The sequence below is a fragment of the Citrus clementina genome, unplaced genomic scaffold (genome assembly GCF_000493195.1).
Source record: "Citrus clementina cultivar Clemenules unplaced genomic scaffold, Citrus_clementina_v1.0 scaffold_1, whole genome shotgun sequence".
In the NCBI taxonomy this organism is placed as follows: Eukaryota; Viridiplantae; Streptophyta; class Magnoliopsida; order Sapindales; family Rutaceae; genus Citrus; species Citrus x clementina.
Window position 1 is genome coordinate 11,097,561 of NW_006263303.1, and position 14,358 is coordinate 11,111,918.

Here is a 14,358-nt window from a genome sequence, read left to right on the forward strand (position 1 = left end):
TTAAAGTTGAAACTTAATTGATTTTATTTTTACAAACCTTATTAATGGGTAACACATAAGATATCATATCAATTAGGATCACAAACTAAGTATTTTAATTCAGTAAGACCCTATTTGTATTGAGGTTGAGTGACTTAAAAATTCATAGCTACTGTGAAACAAAAGTTGTAGTTATGAAATAAAAATTGATAGTGTGTGATAAATATGATTTTTAAATAATAATTTTGGTAAAAATCATAAAGATGTTGTGGGTTTTAAACATATATGTGTGGGATAAAATTAAATTTTTTTCTATGAATGGTGAGAAAATTTTATCAAGAGAAATAAGAGAAAAATAAAGAGAATTATAAATACAAATAAGTCATGAAAACCTATATTTGTGGAGCTGCCATGAGTTCTCACGTAGAAATTTACGAATAGAAGCTAGTGGAACATCCCTCAAACATACGAGGATCAAATAATTACAAACCACAACCTCAAGTATTTAACAAACATGTCCTACCGCCATACTAAATAAGGTTAAGGCCTAAGTTTTAGCATTGTTCAAAACTTCAAATTGTGTATTCCAACTAAATAAGTGTACCATTAATCAAAATACACTAATGAAAAGAATTTTTTTTTATCATCTAAATATAGTTGGGCAATATTGAAAATATAATTTTTAAATATTTGTTATCATAACTTACCATTTGACTTTTTTGTTGTTGCTATTTTTCATATTCTCTCAATTAATTGACTTTTCATGTTCAGTTTGCCTAGCCAGGGGAGTCTGGTTGTATTATTGATTTGCCTAATCTTTCATTGATAAATGTCAATATTAGTAGTATATAATCCATCCTTTACTTGCACAAGCATATTGTTTCAGAAACAAAATAAATATGATTTTCTCGCATAATCTAAAAGTCAGTTAATGTCGTCAAAAATTAGACGCACACATTTATTTTACACACCAGCTAGGAGCTATCCGAGGCTTCGAGCCAGCCGGCTCAATACTTTTGTTTTCCCAAAATATCCCTATCTGAGAGCGCTGAGTTAGTGAATCAAAGAAGATCGACAATATGGGTAAAACAGTCATTCAATACAGGCCAGCTCCATTGCCGATCAAAACACACAGGACGCTTCCTCCTCCGTGGCTTTGTACGAAACTTCGATTTCGATTTCGATTTCCAGCTCCAAATCACACAAATTTTCTAATTATTTAATTAAAAATTCACAATTCGCTGATTAATTAATGCTCCACAACACGTACAGCCAATACTGAGACATATCATTTTCACGATCCGAGGTAGATTCACGTACGTCTATTTTCATGCTGATTGAAGTTTTATGGTTTACTTTTCCAGCTTGCAAGTTGCTTTTATTGTTAATTCGAGGTAGATTCTGCTTTCCTTTGTAAGGCTTTGTATGTGTTTTAGTTCTAGGGTTTTTTTTAATGATTATTATATGTGGAATTGTTTGTTTAATAGTTTGTAAAACTTTTGTTAAATGAAGTTAGATTGAGAAATCAAATAGATGAATTAGAAAGGAAGAAGTGATTGTGAAGTTAGAGAATTTTTTTTTCCTTTTCTTTTTTTAGATGAGCTTGTAATTTCACAAAGGTTGTTTGTGTTGGTTGATAAATGTACGAGGAATGGAGAAATTTAAGGCAACTGAAATGAGTATTTTGTTACGCTGTCATTGTGCTTAAAATTAGTTTAGAATTTGTTGAACCAGGAATAGGAAATTGGCTGTTCATTGAGAAAGAAGTGATTATAGTACAAAAAATAGTATCCAAAATGCTGGTCACGTTGACAGTTAAAAGACATAAATTAATTCCAAGTGATGTTGATACATTCCAAATGGTCATTCTGTCTATAGATCAGTTGAGATACAATGAGCCAATGGAAGGTGTAATAAATTTTATCACAGTCATAATAAACCCTTTTATACAACAGAAACAATTGTTTTAATGTGTGCATCTGGATTACTTCTTTTTTGTTTATTGCTCTTCTAAAGTGAACTTTTCTTTTTCAGTAAACTCTTCTTTGGCTGGTTAAGTTTAAGACTTATGCTCCTAATTGCACTGTTGTCGATATGGGTTTGAGTATATTAATTGATTTTAGTTTTCCTCTATTATTTTCAATGTGTCTAATGCGGTTGCGTTTCAATTCTTGGTTTCAGTGAAAGATTGTCATATCTTGTGTGCTTGATTTGTTAGTGTGTGTGACTATGAGGTGTTATTGTAAGTAAGGATGCAGCAGTTGCTTAGGATATCTGTTGCATATCTCTGTTTTTTGCTACCTGTTACCTGTAACAAGATCAACATTACTTTTCGAGTCCTGTAGGTTTTTGTTTGCAGCTGGAAATAGTTTGGCAATTTGGCCATATTTTGACTGCTAGAATTATTAAAAGATGTAATAAAGACTGAGTTGTTGCGTGAATGGAGGATAAAAGACCTGTATATTATCACTGAGAAAAGAGAGAAGAAATGGATATAAAATAACAAATAATTTCATTAACTTTATGAGTCAGTTGGATTTGGTTTTCTCTTAATGGATAATGTCTAAATTCAGAACAGGGAAGAGTAACTTTTATGGAATATTGGCTAGTGTAAGTATATTGGGAATAAAAAAAGGGAAGTATCTGCTAAATACTTAGCAAAAGAAGTTTTACAGCAAAAGAAATGATGTATCATTGAGCAAGGTCAACCAACAGAAAATTAGATGTTTAGATTTCACAATATGGAGCTGTTTGCGTAAGAATAGCTAGTGGGCATTAGTCTTGAGGAACAAGGAGTGATTTGATTCTACTTGAAACCTTGACAAGGATTAATAGAAGGTAAGATGTTAGTCAAAGTGGGGCAAGAAGACATGATGAGCTAAATCAAATCAAGTATATTGTCCAATGTGGATTTATGTTGAGAAAACGTAAAACAAAAATAGGATAGGAGTGAGTTGGCTGCAGTGGTAGCTTTGAAGCTTTATTTTGTTGACTTGTATTTTGTTTAGTGGTGGCTAGGTGTGTTGAGGCCATTGACCATCTAGGTTAAGTAACTGAAGAAAACCTGCAATGTTTTGAAAGAGTCCTCTTTTAGTTGAGAATAACATGCCCCTTGTATTGGATGGGAGGTTATGAATGGCTAACTGTGTATTTACTAGAGGAAAAAGACGAAAGTTGGGTTAACTCTGTAGAAAGGTATTTTTTTTACCATTTATGTAAATGAAATTCTGCGCATCTACACTTGACCTTCTGCCTCTGCCCTCACCCTCCTGCTCCCAGAAAAGGAAATCAAACTATTCGAGTTCTACTGTAGGCAGGAACTTCATGCTTTAGCCGGCTTAGGAGGCAATCTGAGCTTAGTGTCATGGTCCTAGATTTCTGTGATTGAAATGTTTGTGGCCTGTTGATGTAATGATCCAACTCGCTAATTCGTCCTATAGCTGTTGTCAGCATTAAGTGCTTAAAACATATCATGTGAAATGGTTTGAAATTTCAAGGAATTAGGACTTGGACGCTTATCATTGATATCTCAAGTAATTAGGACTTGGACGCTTATCCTTGAGGTTTTCCTCTTTGCAGGTGTATTGTCCTGACATTTTCCTTGGGACTTCGAAGTTGGCCTCTATGTGTTGTACAGCTACACTATTGTGATGCAAAACTGCTTTCTGTTGGTTTCTAACTCGGGGGATGTGCAGAAACTGATTCAGTGGCAATGTCTAGCAAGTTTGATCTGCCTTCTGGAAGCCCAGATAGGCCTTTGTACACCAGTGGGCAGCGTGGACCCCACTTAGCTGCTGCACTGGACAGATCAAGTAGCTTTCGTGAGAGCATTGAGAATCCAGTCCTCTCTTCTCTTCCAAACACTTCAAGAGGCCCTGCTGCTACAGCTGAAGAGGTGTCAAATTTCTTACAATGCTTGCGTTTTAACCCGAAGGCTGTTGCTGCAGATCATAAGTCTAATCGTCTAGTAGACTTCAGGCGACACATGAATGTTGCTCTTGGCCTTTCAGCGGATGATTCTCCAACTGGGTCATCAAAAGGCAAGCTGCTGCCATGTCTATTACCAGAGGAAATCAAAAGGGTCAAGGGTGGTCTGCGTGACAGCACTATCAAGGCTAGGTGGTTTTTTTTAACTTCTGCATTTTGGTTAAGATTTGTAATTAGTTTATTAAACTGAATGTCTTAACAGGGAACGTGTGAAAATTTTCAATGAAGCCTTATCTGTTTTCAACAAGTTTTTTCCTAGTGTACCATCAAAGAAGAGGTCTAGATCAGAAGTTTTTCCTTATGAACGATCAAGTTCCTTGTTATCAAGTGAACATGCTGCCCTTGGGCCAAACCTTGGTAAGATAGGTATGCAAAGTCATGCCCTTCCTGGTGGTTTCGAACTTGAGCAGCAAAAGTCAGAAGAACGAATAAAAAATGCTGTTCCAAGCAAACGCACTCGAACCTCATTGGTGGATGTTAGGGTTTGTATCTTGAACTTCTTTCTAAATATTTCTTTCTTCTGGCTTGCTTTTTCTTCTTCTTTTTCTCACAATATGTTTCAATCCCTTATTAAGTACTATGTTATTCTCTTTAAATTTACTTCTAGTGACTACTTTAGCTGTCTTATTGGTTATTGAATTTGTTCTGGTGTTATTTCAGTTTCCTTTTCCTTTTGAGAGTTATCAGATTCTGAAACAGTTTTTATCACTAATTCCTGCTGTTCTTACTTTACTGGAATAGTAAAATGCTTTTCCTTAATGTAATGTGGAAGCTCAGTTTATTTTCCATTTTCTGTCCTTCCACTTCTCATAGATACACCAACTGCGCCCCTCCACATGAGTTTGATGCAGTTTTCCCGATCATGATTTGAACATGGTTTAAATGTCGGAATTTCATACTTTATGACTGAGCGACCTCTTTAAACAGTACGATGGTTGTGGAGATTGGTTTGCTGTTGATTGATGCTGAAGTTGTTTGTAACATGCTGCTTTCTGATTGTCCAACTGAACATAAACTGACATTTGCATGCTAATAAATCTACATGCAGGGTAACGCTATTGTCAGGCCATCTGGCACCATAGATAGGGATAAGGAAATGCTAAGGCTTGCAAATAGTGGTGGAGCTCAAGGTGAGGATCGAACTTTACCAATTGGCGTTGATGGATGGGAAAAATCAAAAATGAAGAAAAAGCGTTCTGGGATAAAGCCAGAAGCTTCACCAAGTTTTGTGTCGTCTAAACCCACTGATGGCTATCGGGACCAGAAACAGGGAATGCAACAAAGGCCAGTAACTGATGGCAGACCCAGGTCAAATAATGACACCCATGGATTCAGGTTTGTCTTCTGTAACTGCTGGTATCCGGCCATATTCCCGTTTGCCTGTTTGAACAATTGGCATTATAACATTCATGAAGTGTCTCCGTTAGGGAACTTTTAACAGCAGGCCCTTAGATTTTTGCTGCTTTTGTTATGATTAGATTCTAATGTAATAATATAAAAAGTTCCTCAAGCTACTTTATTGGTAACCAAATGAAGATGTGATATTTTCATGTCTCCAGTTTATCTAGAATATATTTACATTATACCCCTTCCCATAGCAAACTAAATGTTTCCCCTTGGACCTGAACTCGTGACCCCATGCTTCCACACCAAGAGTTAAGCCAACTAGGTTATCCTTTGGGGATAACCATCATCAATATGTTGTCACATTTTCTTTTTGCTTCAATTCATATGGAAGTTACGGTTTTTAAAGCACTTAAGCTTCATGTTAATTGTGATTGTGTTGTACATTTATTCTCTTGAGTTTCTTATTCTATCCATAGAGTTGTTTTTTCGTTTTTTTTAATTTTTTATAAATTAATAAAGACAACTTTTACATCTATAGATTTTGACTCATTTTTGAATGTTGTCCGATATTAAGGACTTTGAGAGAATCCGGGAAATAATGATGGACCATGTATGGAAAAACTAGTTTAATCATTTTGTATTTATTTTTATTTTTGGTGTTTTCCATCACCCCGCATTTTTCCTGTAGAGTAAGCCTAAACACATTAATGCATTAAATTATGCGTGGATACTTTTCTGCTATTGCCAAAGGATGTTACTAATGCTTTGAGTGCTTCAATAAACTTTCATGCTTCAAAGAAGTATGTATAGATGGCTTGCCAATATTGAACAAAAATTGTGCTTTTTGTTTTTCAAATTTGTAAGTATAAATTGATGTCCTCTCTTATGTGGAGGTTTCAATGCTCATCTCCAAGAGAAATTTAAATTGTGTATTTTGAGTTCTATTAGTTACATGCACTGAAATGTTTTAGTATTTGACATCAAAGATCACTCCGATGATGACCTCAATAGATATTATCTGCATGGCATAATAGCTGCCATTTTGCAGCTATTTGATTCTCATGGATTTCAGTTATTAAAAAGAAAAAAAAATGAAACGGACTCTTTTAAAGGTTTTTGACTCAAAATTTGAAGGCAAAAAGTATTCCTGTCAAAACCATGATCAAAACTGTGGTTGTCAGAATTTTATGAGTTAGATTTTCTGTTGAGACATTTTGCAGGAAATTTCTGATTTCAAAAATCCATATATATGTATGTGTTTGTGTGTGTGTATCTATCTATCTATCTATCTATATGTGTATATGAATATATGTTCTGTAAGGTGATACTAACATGTTCTGTAATATAGGCCAGGAGTTGCTAATGGAGCCGTTGGAGTTGGAAAGTCTGATGGTATATCACAACAGACAGGTTTGGGTGTCCGTTCATCCATTCCTAGGACTGAACTAGATAACAGTTCCCTTCTTAATGATAGGAGAGATCGTCCTATAGGTTCAGATAAGGAAAGGGTGAACCTCAGAGCTGTTAATAAGTATGCAATGTATCCTTAGTATATCTTATGTTTGCCATAAAAAATTGCATTTGTTGGCCCCTTACACAACCCTATATTATGTTCCATAAGGTCCTTTATTAATTTATAAATACAAAATTTTCTGAATAATGCTTAGGACAAATGTTCGAGATGAATTCAATTCAGCTAGTCCTACTTCAAATACAAAAATGACTGCATCTGTTCGAGGACCGCGATCAGGTTCGGGAGTTGCACCTAAACTGTCCCCAGTTGTCCACAGAGCTGCTGCTCCTAATGACTGGGAGGTTTCTCATTGTATGAACAAGCCAACTGCTTCTGTTGGTCCCAACAATCGGAAACGCACAATGTCAGCTCGGTCTTCATCACCACCTGTAGCGCATTGGGCTGGCCAGAGACCTCAAAAGATCTCTCGCACTGCTAGAAGAACGAACATTGTCCCTATTGTTTCAAATAACGATGAAACTGCTGCTTTGGATTCTTCATCTGATGTTGCAGGTAGTGAAATTGGAGGGGGATTTGGAAAACGGTTGTCTAGCAACTCTCCTCAGCAAGTTAAGTTGAAAGGCGATTCCTTGTCGTCAGCTGCATTATCTGAAAGTGAAGAATCAGGGGTTCCTAGCATTAAATCTAAAGACAAGGGCAGAAAATCTGATGAGATAGATGAAAAGGCTGGACAGAATGTCCAAAAGGTATCGACTTTAGTCCTGCCATCAAGAAAGAATAAGCCGGTTTATGGGGACGACCTTGGAGATGGTGTACGGAGACAAGGGAGGACAGGACGGAGTTTTGCTTCCGCAAGGGCTCTCTTGCCAATGACTGTTGAGAAGCTGGGTAATGCGGGGACTGCGAAACAGCTTAGAAGTGCCAGACTAGGTTTTGATAAGATTGAAAGGTTAAACAGTTTCTTCTTGTATTTTTTTCAGCTAATCTAAAATGTGTTTATCTAATTTTGCTTTTGCTACTTTGTCTCTTCAGCATGATCACTTAAAGTTTCTTTTGAAATATTTATATTCAGCAAGGCAGGCCGTCCACCAACTAGGAAACTTTCTGATCGCAAAGCTTATAAACGTCAAAAGCCTACAACAATTAGTGCAGCTGCGGATTTTATTGGTAGTCATGCTGGATTAATAGAGAAAAATTTCCCAGGATGTTGTGACGTTTTAGTTACTAATTCTTCTATTCATTGTGGTTATATTGTCTTAGTTGGTTCAGATGATGGGCATGAAGAGCTGCTGGCTGCTGCAAATGCTGTTATAAACTCTGGTATCGTTGTTTTTCATATTTGGGATTCATTTTATTCTAAGAAGCTTGTCTTATGAATTCGTGCATTTATTTTGCACTACAGCTCATACACTGTCCAGCTCATTCTGGAGGCAGATGGAGCCACTCTTTGGTTTTATATCTGATGGAGACATTGCTTACTTAAAGCTACAGGTGATGCTTATTATGGTTCATATAACCATTTTATTCTTCTCTGATAGTGATTTTTTTATGTGATCAGTAGGACACTTATCCTGTTGATATTTTTTTTTTGGGGCGTGGGGGAAGAAACAAAAGATTATAAATTAAACTATAAGAGAGATGTAAAAGGATTGGTGGGACTAGAAATTCACAAAATCAAGGATGAGAAGTCCTAACAAAAGCAGAACACTCAAAAACTCTACGTAGACCAAAAATAGCCCAAAACCCATGAACAGCACAGCTCACTATGAATGCAATCCCTTTAAGGATACAGCTGCTTCCTAATTAAGCAAAATAAAAAAGAAAGAGATATCTTTGAATCAGCAGTAATAGAAGCCCAGAGGGAAGCCCGGAACTTCACTTTGTACCATGGATGCAAACGATCTTCCCCAACTTTGTTATATCAAAGATTCTCAGGTTTCTTTCATTCCACAAGACCCCAAAAATGCCAAGACTGCACAGTCCCATAAAAGCCATCCCCTTTCCTAATTTTTATTAAACCAATCCATGGCAACCCCTTCACCTCTCTTTTTGTAGATTACAGAACAACCTTAAAATTGAAAAGAGACCATCTGTTTGTTTTGGCTATGTATTTGAAATAGAAATACCATAAAGAAAAACTGATCTTGCGTTCACATGCTCGTATTCAGAACATTGTTTTAAACTGCTTAGGATTATATGTATATAAAACTCCGTTGATGGACCCAGATTGTGCAAGGTCCGGCAGGACCAAATTTTGGATAGATTCCAATTGTTTTTTCTTATCTTTTTTAGAACATCATGGTTATATTCTTTGTCATATCTCTTTGTTCACGTCAACCGCTTTTTCTCTCTCTTTTTTTTTTTTTGTCCTTTTGTTTCCATTTTTCTTCAGAAGAAAAATGAACCTGTGTTATTTTTCTTTTTCTATTACTCCTTTTTTTGGTGGGTACTTATCTCATATTTGAAAATTAAAATTGAAGTCAGTCGAACTATAAATTTTAAGACTGAAGATTCTGTTTTCTCATTGAAATTATGGGTAAACATAAGAGGGAACGCTGAACCATTAGTTCCTGATGTGGGATGGCTTCTCTTTAGGTTGTTTGGGAATAAAGCAGTAGAAATTTGGAAGATTCTGGAGAAGAAGATTCTGATTGTCCTTCTGGAGTTCGTTTTTTGGCATTCTTATGTGCTATCATGTTGCATAAGTTCCAGGACATATCCATTTTTATCATCCTGAATAAGTGGGATTGGAATTCTGTTCTGGCTCAAGTTTAGAGTTCTTTTTTTTTGTTTCATTGGGTTTTTCTTTTTCTTTTGAATTTTGGAGCTGACTTCTGGTTCAATTTATTTGTAATGGCTTATTCTCACAATAAAGTTTCTTATGAAATTGTTCTGATTCTCCTAAATTTTCAGGAAAATCTTCAATCCATTGTGCCATCAACAACTCCGTTTCTTTCTGATACAGATGCTTGCTTTTCAACCCCTAATGGATATGGGTTGATAAAACAGGAGAGAGATGTGGGGCCTGTTACTGGAGCAGGGAGAGTTGAGCAGTTAGTTCCGAGTCCAAGGGGTTATAATGCAGTTCCCCTCTACCAGCGGCTTATAGCCGCTTTAATTACAGAGGAAGATTGTGGCAGCGGGGATGAAGACCTGAAAATTGATACTTATGGAACTGGATTTGAGCTAGATGAAGAATTTGATTCTAATGGCTCAGTTCACCAATTTAACTTTCATTCTGCTGGAATTACTGCATTTAATGGTTGTAGGATAACTGGGAAGGGAGATATTGATGATGAGGCAGAAGGTGATTTATTGGGAATATCAAACTCTGGGATTACATCAAACTTTAATGAATCCCTAATGATATCTGGCATGGCTTTTTCCGAATTTCAGTATGATAATATGCGGGTAAATGAGAAACTTCTTTTGGAGACTGGAAGTATTGGTATATTCCCAGATCCAATGGTAGGTTTATTTTGATATTAGCTCTTACACTTGTTTTTTCCTTTTTGAATAATATTGCTTCATTATGGGGGGTTTTATCCAAATCTGTTCCTAACTTGAGCATCAAAAGCTTATTCCTGTGAAGCTTCTTTCATTCTGTCTACTCTTCTCATTGCTTTTCTCTTCCAGAGCTTTTGTGTGTTTCTATTTGTGTTGTGGAAAAGGAAGCTAGTCTTGGGATATTTGAGTTTCTTTGGCTCAGGAGTTAATCTTATTTATTAGGAATGCATGGAATCCTGTTATCTGCTATTTCTGCCCGGTGTTAGGTTAAGGGTTCATACTAATTCAACATTTCCTTTCTATTCAGTCTGATAAAGCAGAGACAGATGACGGAGTCTGTGAGGACATCAAAAAATTAGAAGATAAATATCATGAACAGGTAGCTTATGATGGTATTATAAGAGCCTTCTTATGAAATCCCTTTTCGCTTATCTATATAATATTCTTTTTCAGCCTTCTTTTTGGTTGGCACCAGATATTCTACAAATTTAATCTGTTTGTACCCTGGGGAATATTATTTCATGTTGCATGTCCCTTCTTGTCATCAAATAAATTTTATTCTTGAGGATTTTGTCTCTATGATTTCCTTTGTTGATAAATAGGTTTGCATGAAACAAGGATTGCTTGATAGGCTTTTGAAATATGCTTCTGAAATTAAAGAACTTCAAGAAAGGTATTGGATATTGCTTTTTCTCTTCAGATTAAGTTGCATTACCCTTGTTTTTATGGCGTAAACACAGAAACCTTGTCTTTTTTTGTAGGGAGTTTGAACAACGTGCTCTTGACAAACTTGTGACAATGGCTTATGAAAAGTATATGGTAATTTCTCCAACAATTCAAAAAGTTTCTTTTGTTTCCAAAGTTTTTTTTTTTTTGCCCTGTTCTTGATTTAAATTTGAAGTGCTGTAATATACCTACTGCAGTCCTTTGAAGTGCTGTAATACAATATTGATTTTTAAATTTTAAATAATCAAGACTGGGTTGTCTAGAAAGCAAGCTTTGGTATAGAAATGGCCTGTTATGGATTTATTTTCAAAGCAGGTAGAAATGTGTACAAAAGATAAAAAGGAAACAGGAAGGAAAATGGAGACAGCATAGAATGAAGGCATTGCAAGTCTTGAATCCCTGTATTTGAATCAACCAACGGTTTTCATGGATCAACGTCAAATGCTGGAAGGACGTTGGCCTATACTTCAAATAGAGAAGGTCTAAACAGTGTGGCAAAATGTCTCGTACAAAAGTTAAACCTAAAATTAGGGATGTTTTACCATCCTCATTTGTGCACCACATGCATACAGAGTTCTATCCCTGCTCCATGGCTGTTCTGGGAATGGAGATCATTCCCCATGTCATCCCTCTGATCTTTCCCCTGGGAAAGTGATAGCGATTTGGCCGTAGAAGCAAAACATAGGTTGGCCTTGAGTGGTGGGTTGGTTCAAACCAAGATGGATGTTCATTAACATTGAACTGCCACACTTTCTTTTATGTTCTATTTAATTATTAGTTTTGAGATCACCATCTCCACAACTCCTCCACTATCCACTGAATTGGGATCCTTGATCAAAAGACTCCCTTTCTCTCTTTACAACCCTGGTGTAGATGTAAAACTTCCTGTGAAGTATTAACTAGTTATGGCCTGTTAATCATATCCTTTTAAGAAATGCTTTCTACAGTCTCGCCTCTTTGAGGTAGATGAAATGTTTCATACATTATTTCCTCTTTCTGGTAAAATAACTAAGTACAAAATTTGAAAAGATGGCTCTTAGATGCATTATTTTCTATTAGAAAAGAAGAAAAATTTTGTGGTACATGTTTCTTTTGCGGTGGATTTGACTGACTGACTACTGATCATAATCAAAAACTGCTCACTGAATGAACTTTTTATCATATGGATTATTTTCATTTTTGCTCACTTTTAGCATTTCCTATGAGATTTGTAGTTAAACTAAAATGGATTCCCTATTTCCTCTCCTAGTTGTCATACTGGATGTGTTATATCAGAAAGCGTTACCATCTGTTTTGATAATTGACATATACATTTATGTTTGATAGACTTGTTGGGGTCCTAATACTGGTAAGAGTTCCAGTAACAAACTTGCCAAGCAAGCTGCACTAGCATTTGTGAAACGGACATTAGACCATTGTCATAAATTTGAAGATACAGGTAGGAGCTGCTTCAGTGAGCAGTTATTCAGGGATATGTTTGCTTCTGGGCTTGCCAATCCAAATGGTGGAAGATCTGTAGATACTTCTACCGAGAGTGAATTTGCGAAACCCTACAGCACCTCTTCCCATTCATTGGAAGCTAGAGTTTCAGGTATTTTTATTTGATGTTTACTGGATAATATACTTGGAAAATACCATGTTATCATGTCTGGATATTTTTGGCCAATAAGTCCTCTAGACACTTCATGGAATTTCATGCATGCCTTCTATTTCTTGTTCTTACTTCTCTTTCTGTATCCTTTTGGTCACATTTGGATTATTATTTTGGATTTCTGCAGCTTCCATGGGTTCACAGACATGTCCTCTTGTATCAACAATGGGTCAGAATGAGGAAATCTTTGATATGCTCCCTCCAATAAATCGTTCATCTGAACTGAGCACTGGTAAAGAAGATACATGGTCGAATAGGGTGAAGAAGAAGGAGTTGTTGCTTGATGAGGTAGTTGGTTGTACTATTGGTAGTTCAAATGCTCCATCAAGCATTGGAAGTTCTCTATCAAGCAGTACAAAAGGAAAGAGAAGTGAGAGAGACAGAGAGGGGAAGGTACATAGCAGAGAAGTTTTATCTAGAAATGGAGCTAATAAAATTGGTAGGCCTACGTTATGCAATACTAAGGGGGAAAGGAAATCTAAAGCAAAGCCTAAGCAGAAAACAACTCAGCTTTCTGTTTCAGTAAATGGCCTTCTTGGAAAGATGTCAGAGCAAGCCAAACCAACGTTACCTTCTGCTTCGAAATCTAGTGAAATGACTACAAACAGCAATGCAAAAGATAAAGATGAGTTTGGCTTGGATGTATTGGATGGCTCCGAGCCTATTGACTTAGATGTCTTAGGTGATGATCAAGGGCAGGATCTTGGATCGTGGTTGAACATGAACATTGATGATGATGGATTACAAGATCATGACTTTATGGGCCTTGAAATTCCAATGGACGACCTATCAGACTTAAACATGATGGTTTGAAGTTGCATTCTTTGTATAGTCTTGTTCCTTATACTTTTGACAAATCAAACATGATTGCTGTTGTCAAGGAATGACCAGTTAATTGGACGGTCATATGGCCATCCTGTTCACGACTAGGTTACATAGATTCTTTTGTAGGCTCCTCCTCAAGTTGATTTTCTGGTGAACCCTTTGGATGTTTTGGATTTTGCTTCTATATGAAGTTAGCAACATCAGCTGTAAAGATATTTTGTTCCAAGGTGCAAGTTAGTACTTCCTAGTGTTATATTTTAGCAAATATTGTATTCTGGCTGTAGCTTTTACAAATCAGAGAACAATGCCTCTTGTACATACATTTTATATTTTAAATAAAATATCTTTTATTCAGTGTAATTATCTCTTTTGGAAATACCAGTAGGCCGGGCTTCTTCTCAACTTTATCGTTGCATGATTCATGGATACTTTTCATTCTGGCTAGTGCTGGTGTTGCTGCTATAGTATAAATTGACTGATATCCAATATGCAGTAGTTTCTACAGGCATTCTGTTTCGCTTTCATGGCTAAAAAGTACTTGATAAGCAGTGGCCAGCGAGGATGTGAATATTGTCAAGGCTAGAATGTAAATGATAAGCAGCGCTGGTGTTGCCATTGTAGTACAAATCGACTAGTATCCAATATGCAATAGTTTCTACAAGCAGTCCATCAATTCAAGGATTTTTCTTTCATGGCTGGAAGGTAATGATAAGCAGTGAGGATGTGAATATTGTCATGGGTCTGAGATTGGTGCTCACTTTTCACTCGACTCTTTCTTGGTTCTACTCTTATTTTGATGCTATTTCAGGTTTCTAGTTGTACACAATCAGTCAGGGTACACCAGATGCTTCTTTTCTTTTTC

The 14,358-nt window shown here is 36.2% G+C and overlaps 1 protein-coding gene across 3 annotated transcripts; it reads left to right on the forward strand.

Moving 5' to 3' along the window:
• The first annotated feature begins 878 nt into the window (after nucleotides 1–878).
• LOC18056079 lies at nucleotides 879–13,832 on the forward strand. Of its 3 annotated transcripts, none has more exons than XM_024178712.1 (15): nucleotides 879–1,295; nucleotides 3,559–4,098; nucleotides 4,169–4,448; nucleotides 5,015–5,301; nucleotides 6,662–6,844; nucleotides 6,981–7,736; nucleotides 7,860–7,954; nucleotides 8,048–8,107; nucleotides 8,190–8,278; nucleotides 9,701–10,255; nucleotides 10,602–10,673; nucleotides 10,897–10,967; nucleotides 11,056–11,113; nucleotides 12,347–12,611; nucleotides 12,799–13,832. In XM_024178712.1, exons 2-15 carry the CDS (start codon nucleotides 3,692–3,694, stop codon nucleotides 13,482–13,484), a joined length of 3,864 nt encoding a protein of 1,287 aa, XP_024034480.1. In that variant the 5' UTR covers nucleotides 879–1,295; nucleotides 3,559–3,691; the 3' UTR covers nucleotides 13,485–13,832. The 3 variants fall into 3 exon arrangements, with proteins under 3 accessions (XP_024034480.1, XP_024034479.1, XP_024034481.1); XM_024178711.1 differs by having other exon boundaries at nucleotides 879–1,285; XM_024178713.1 differs by lacking the exon at nucleotides 879–1,295 and adding an exon at nucleotides 1,311–1,373.
• The last annotated feature ends 526 nt before the right edge of the window (nucleotides 13,833–14,358 follow it).

What these genes read in the sequence shown, in the direction of transcription:
- LOC18056079 (XM_024178712.1), top strand. Translation starts at nt 3,692, where the DNA reads ATGTCTAGCAAGTTTGATCTGCCTTCTGGAAGCCCAGATAGGCCTTTG. An exon ending in AAGATAAATATCATGAACAG is followed by an intron (nt 10,674 to 10,896) that starts GTAGCTTATGAT and finishes GTTGATAAATAG; the next exon opens with GTTTGCATGAAACAAGGATT. An exon ending in ATTAAAGAACTTCAAGAAAG is followed by an intron (nt 10,968 to 11,055) that starts GTATTGGATATT and finishes CTTTTTTTGTAG; the next exon opens with GGAGTTTGAACAACGTGCTC.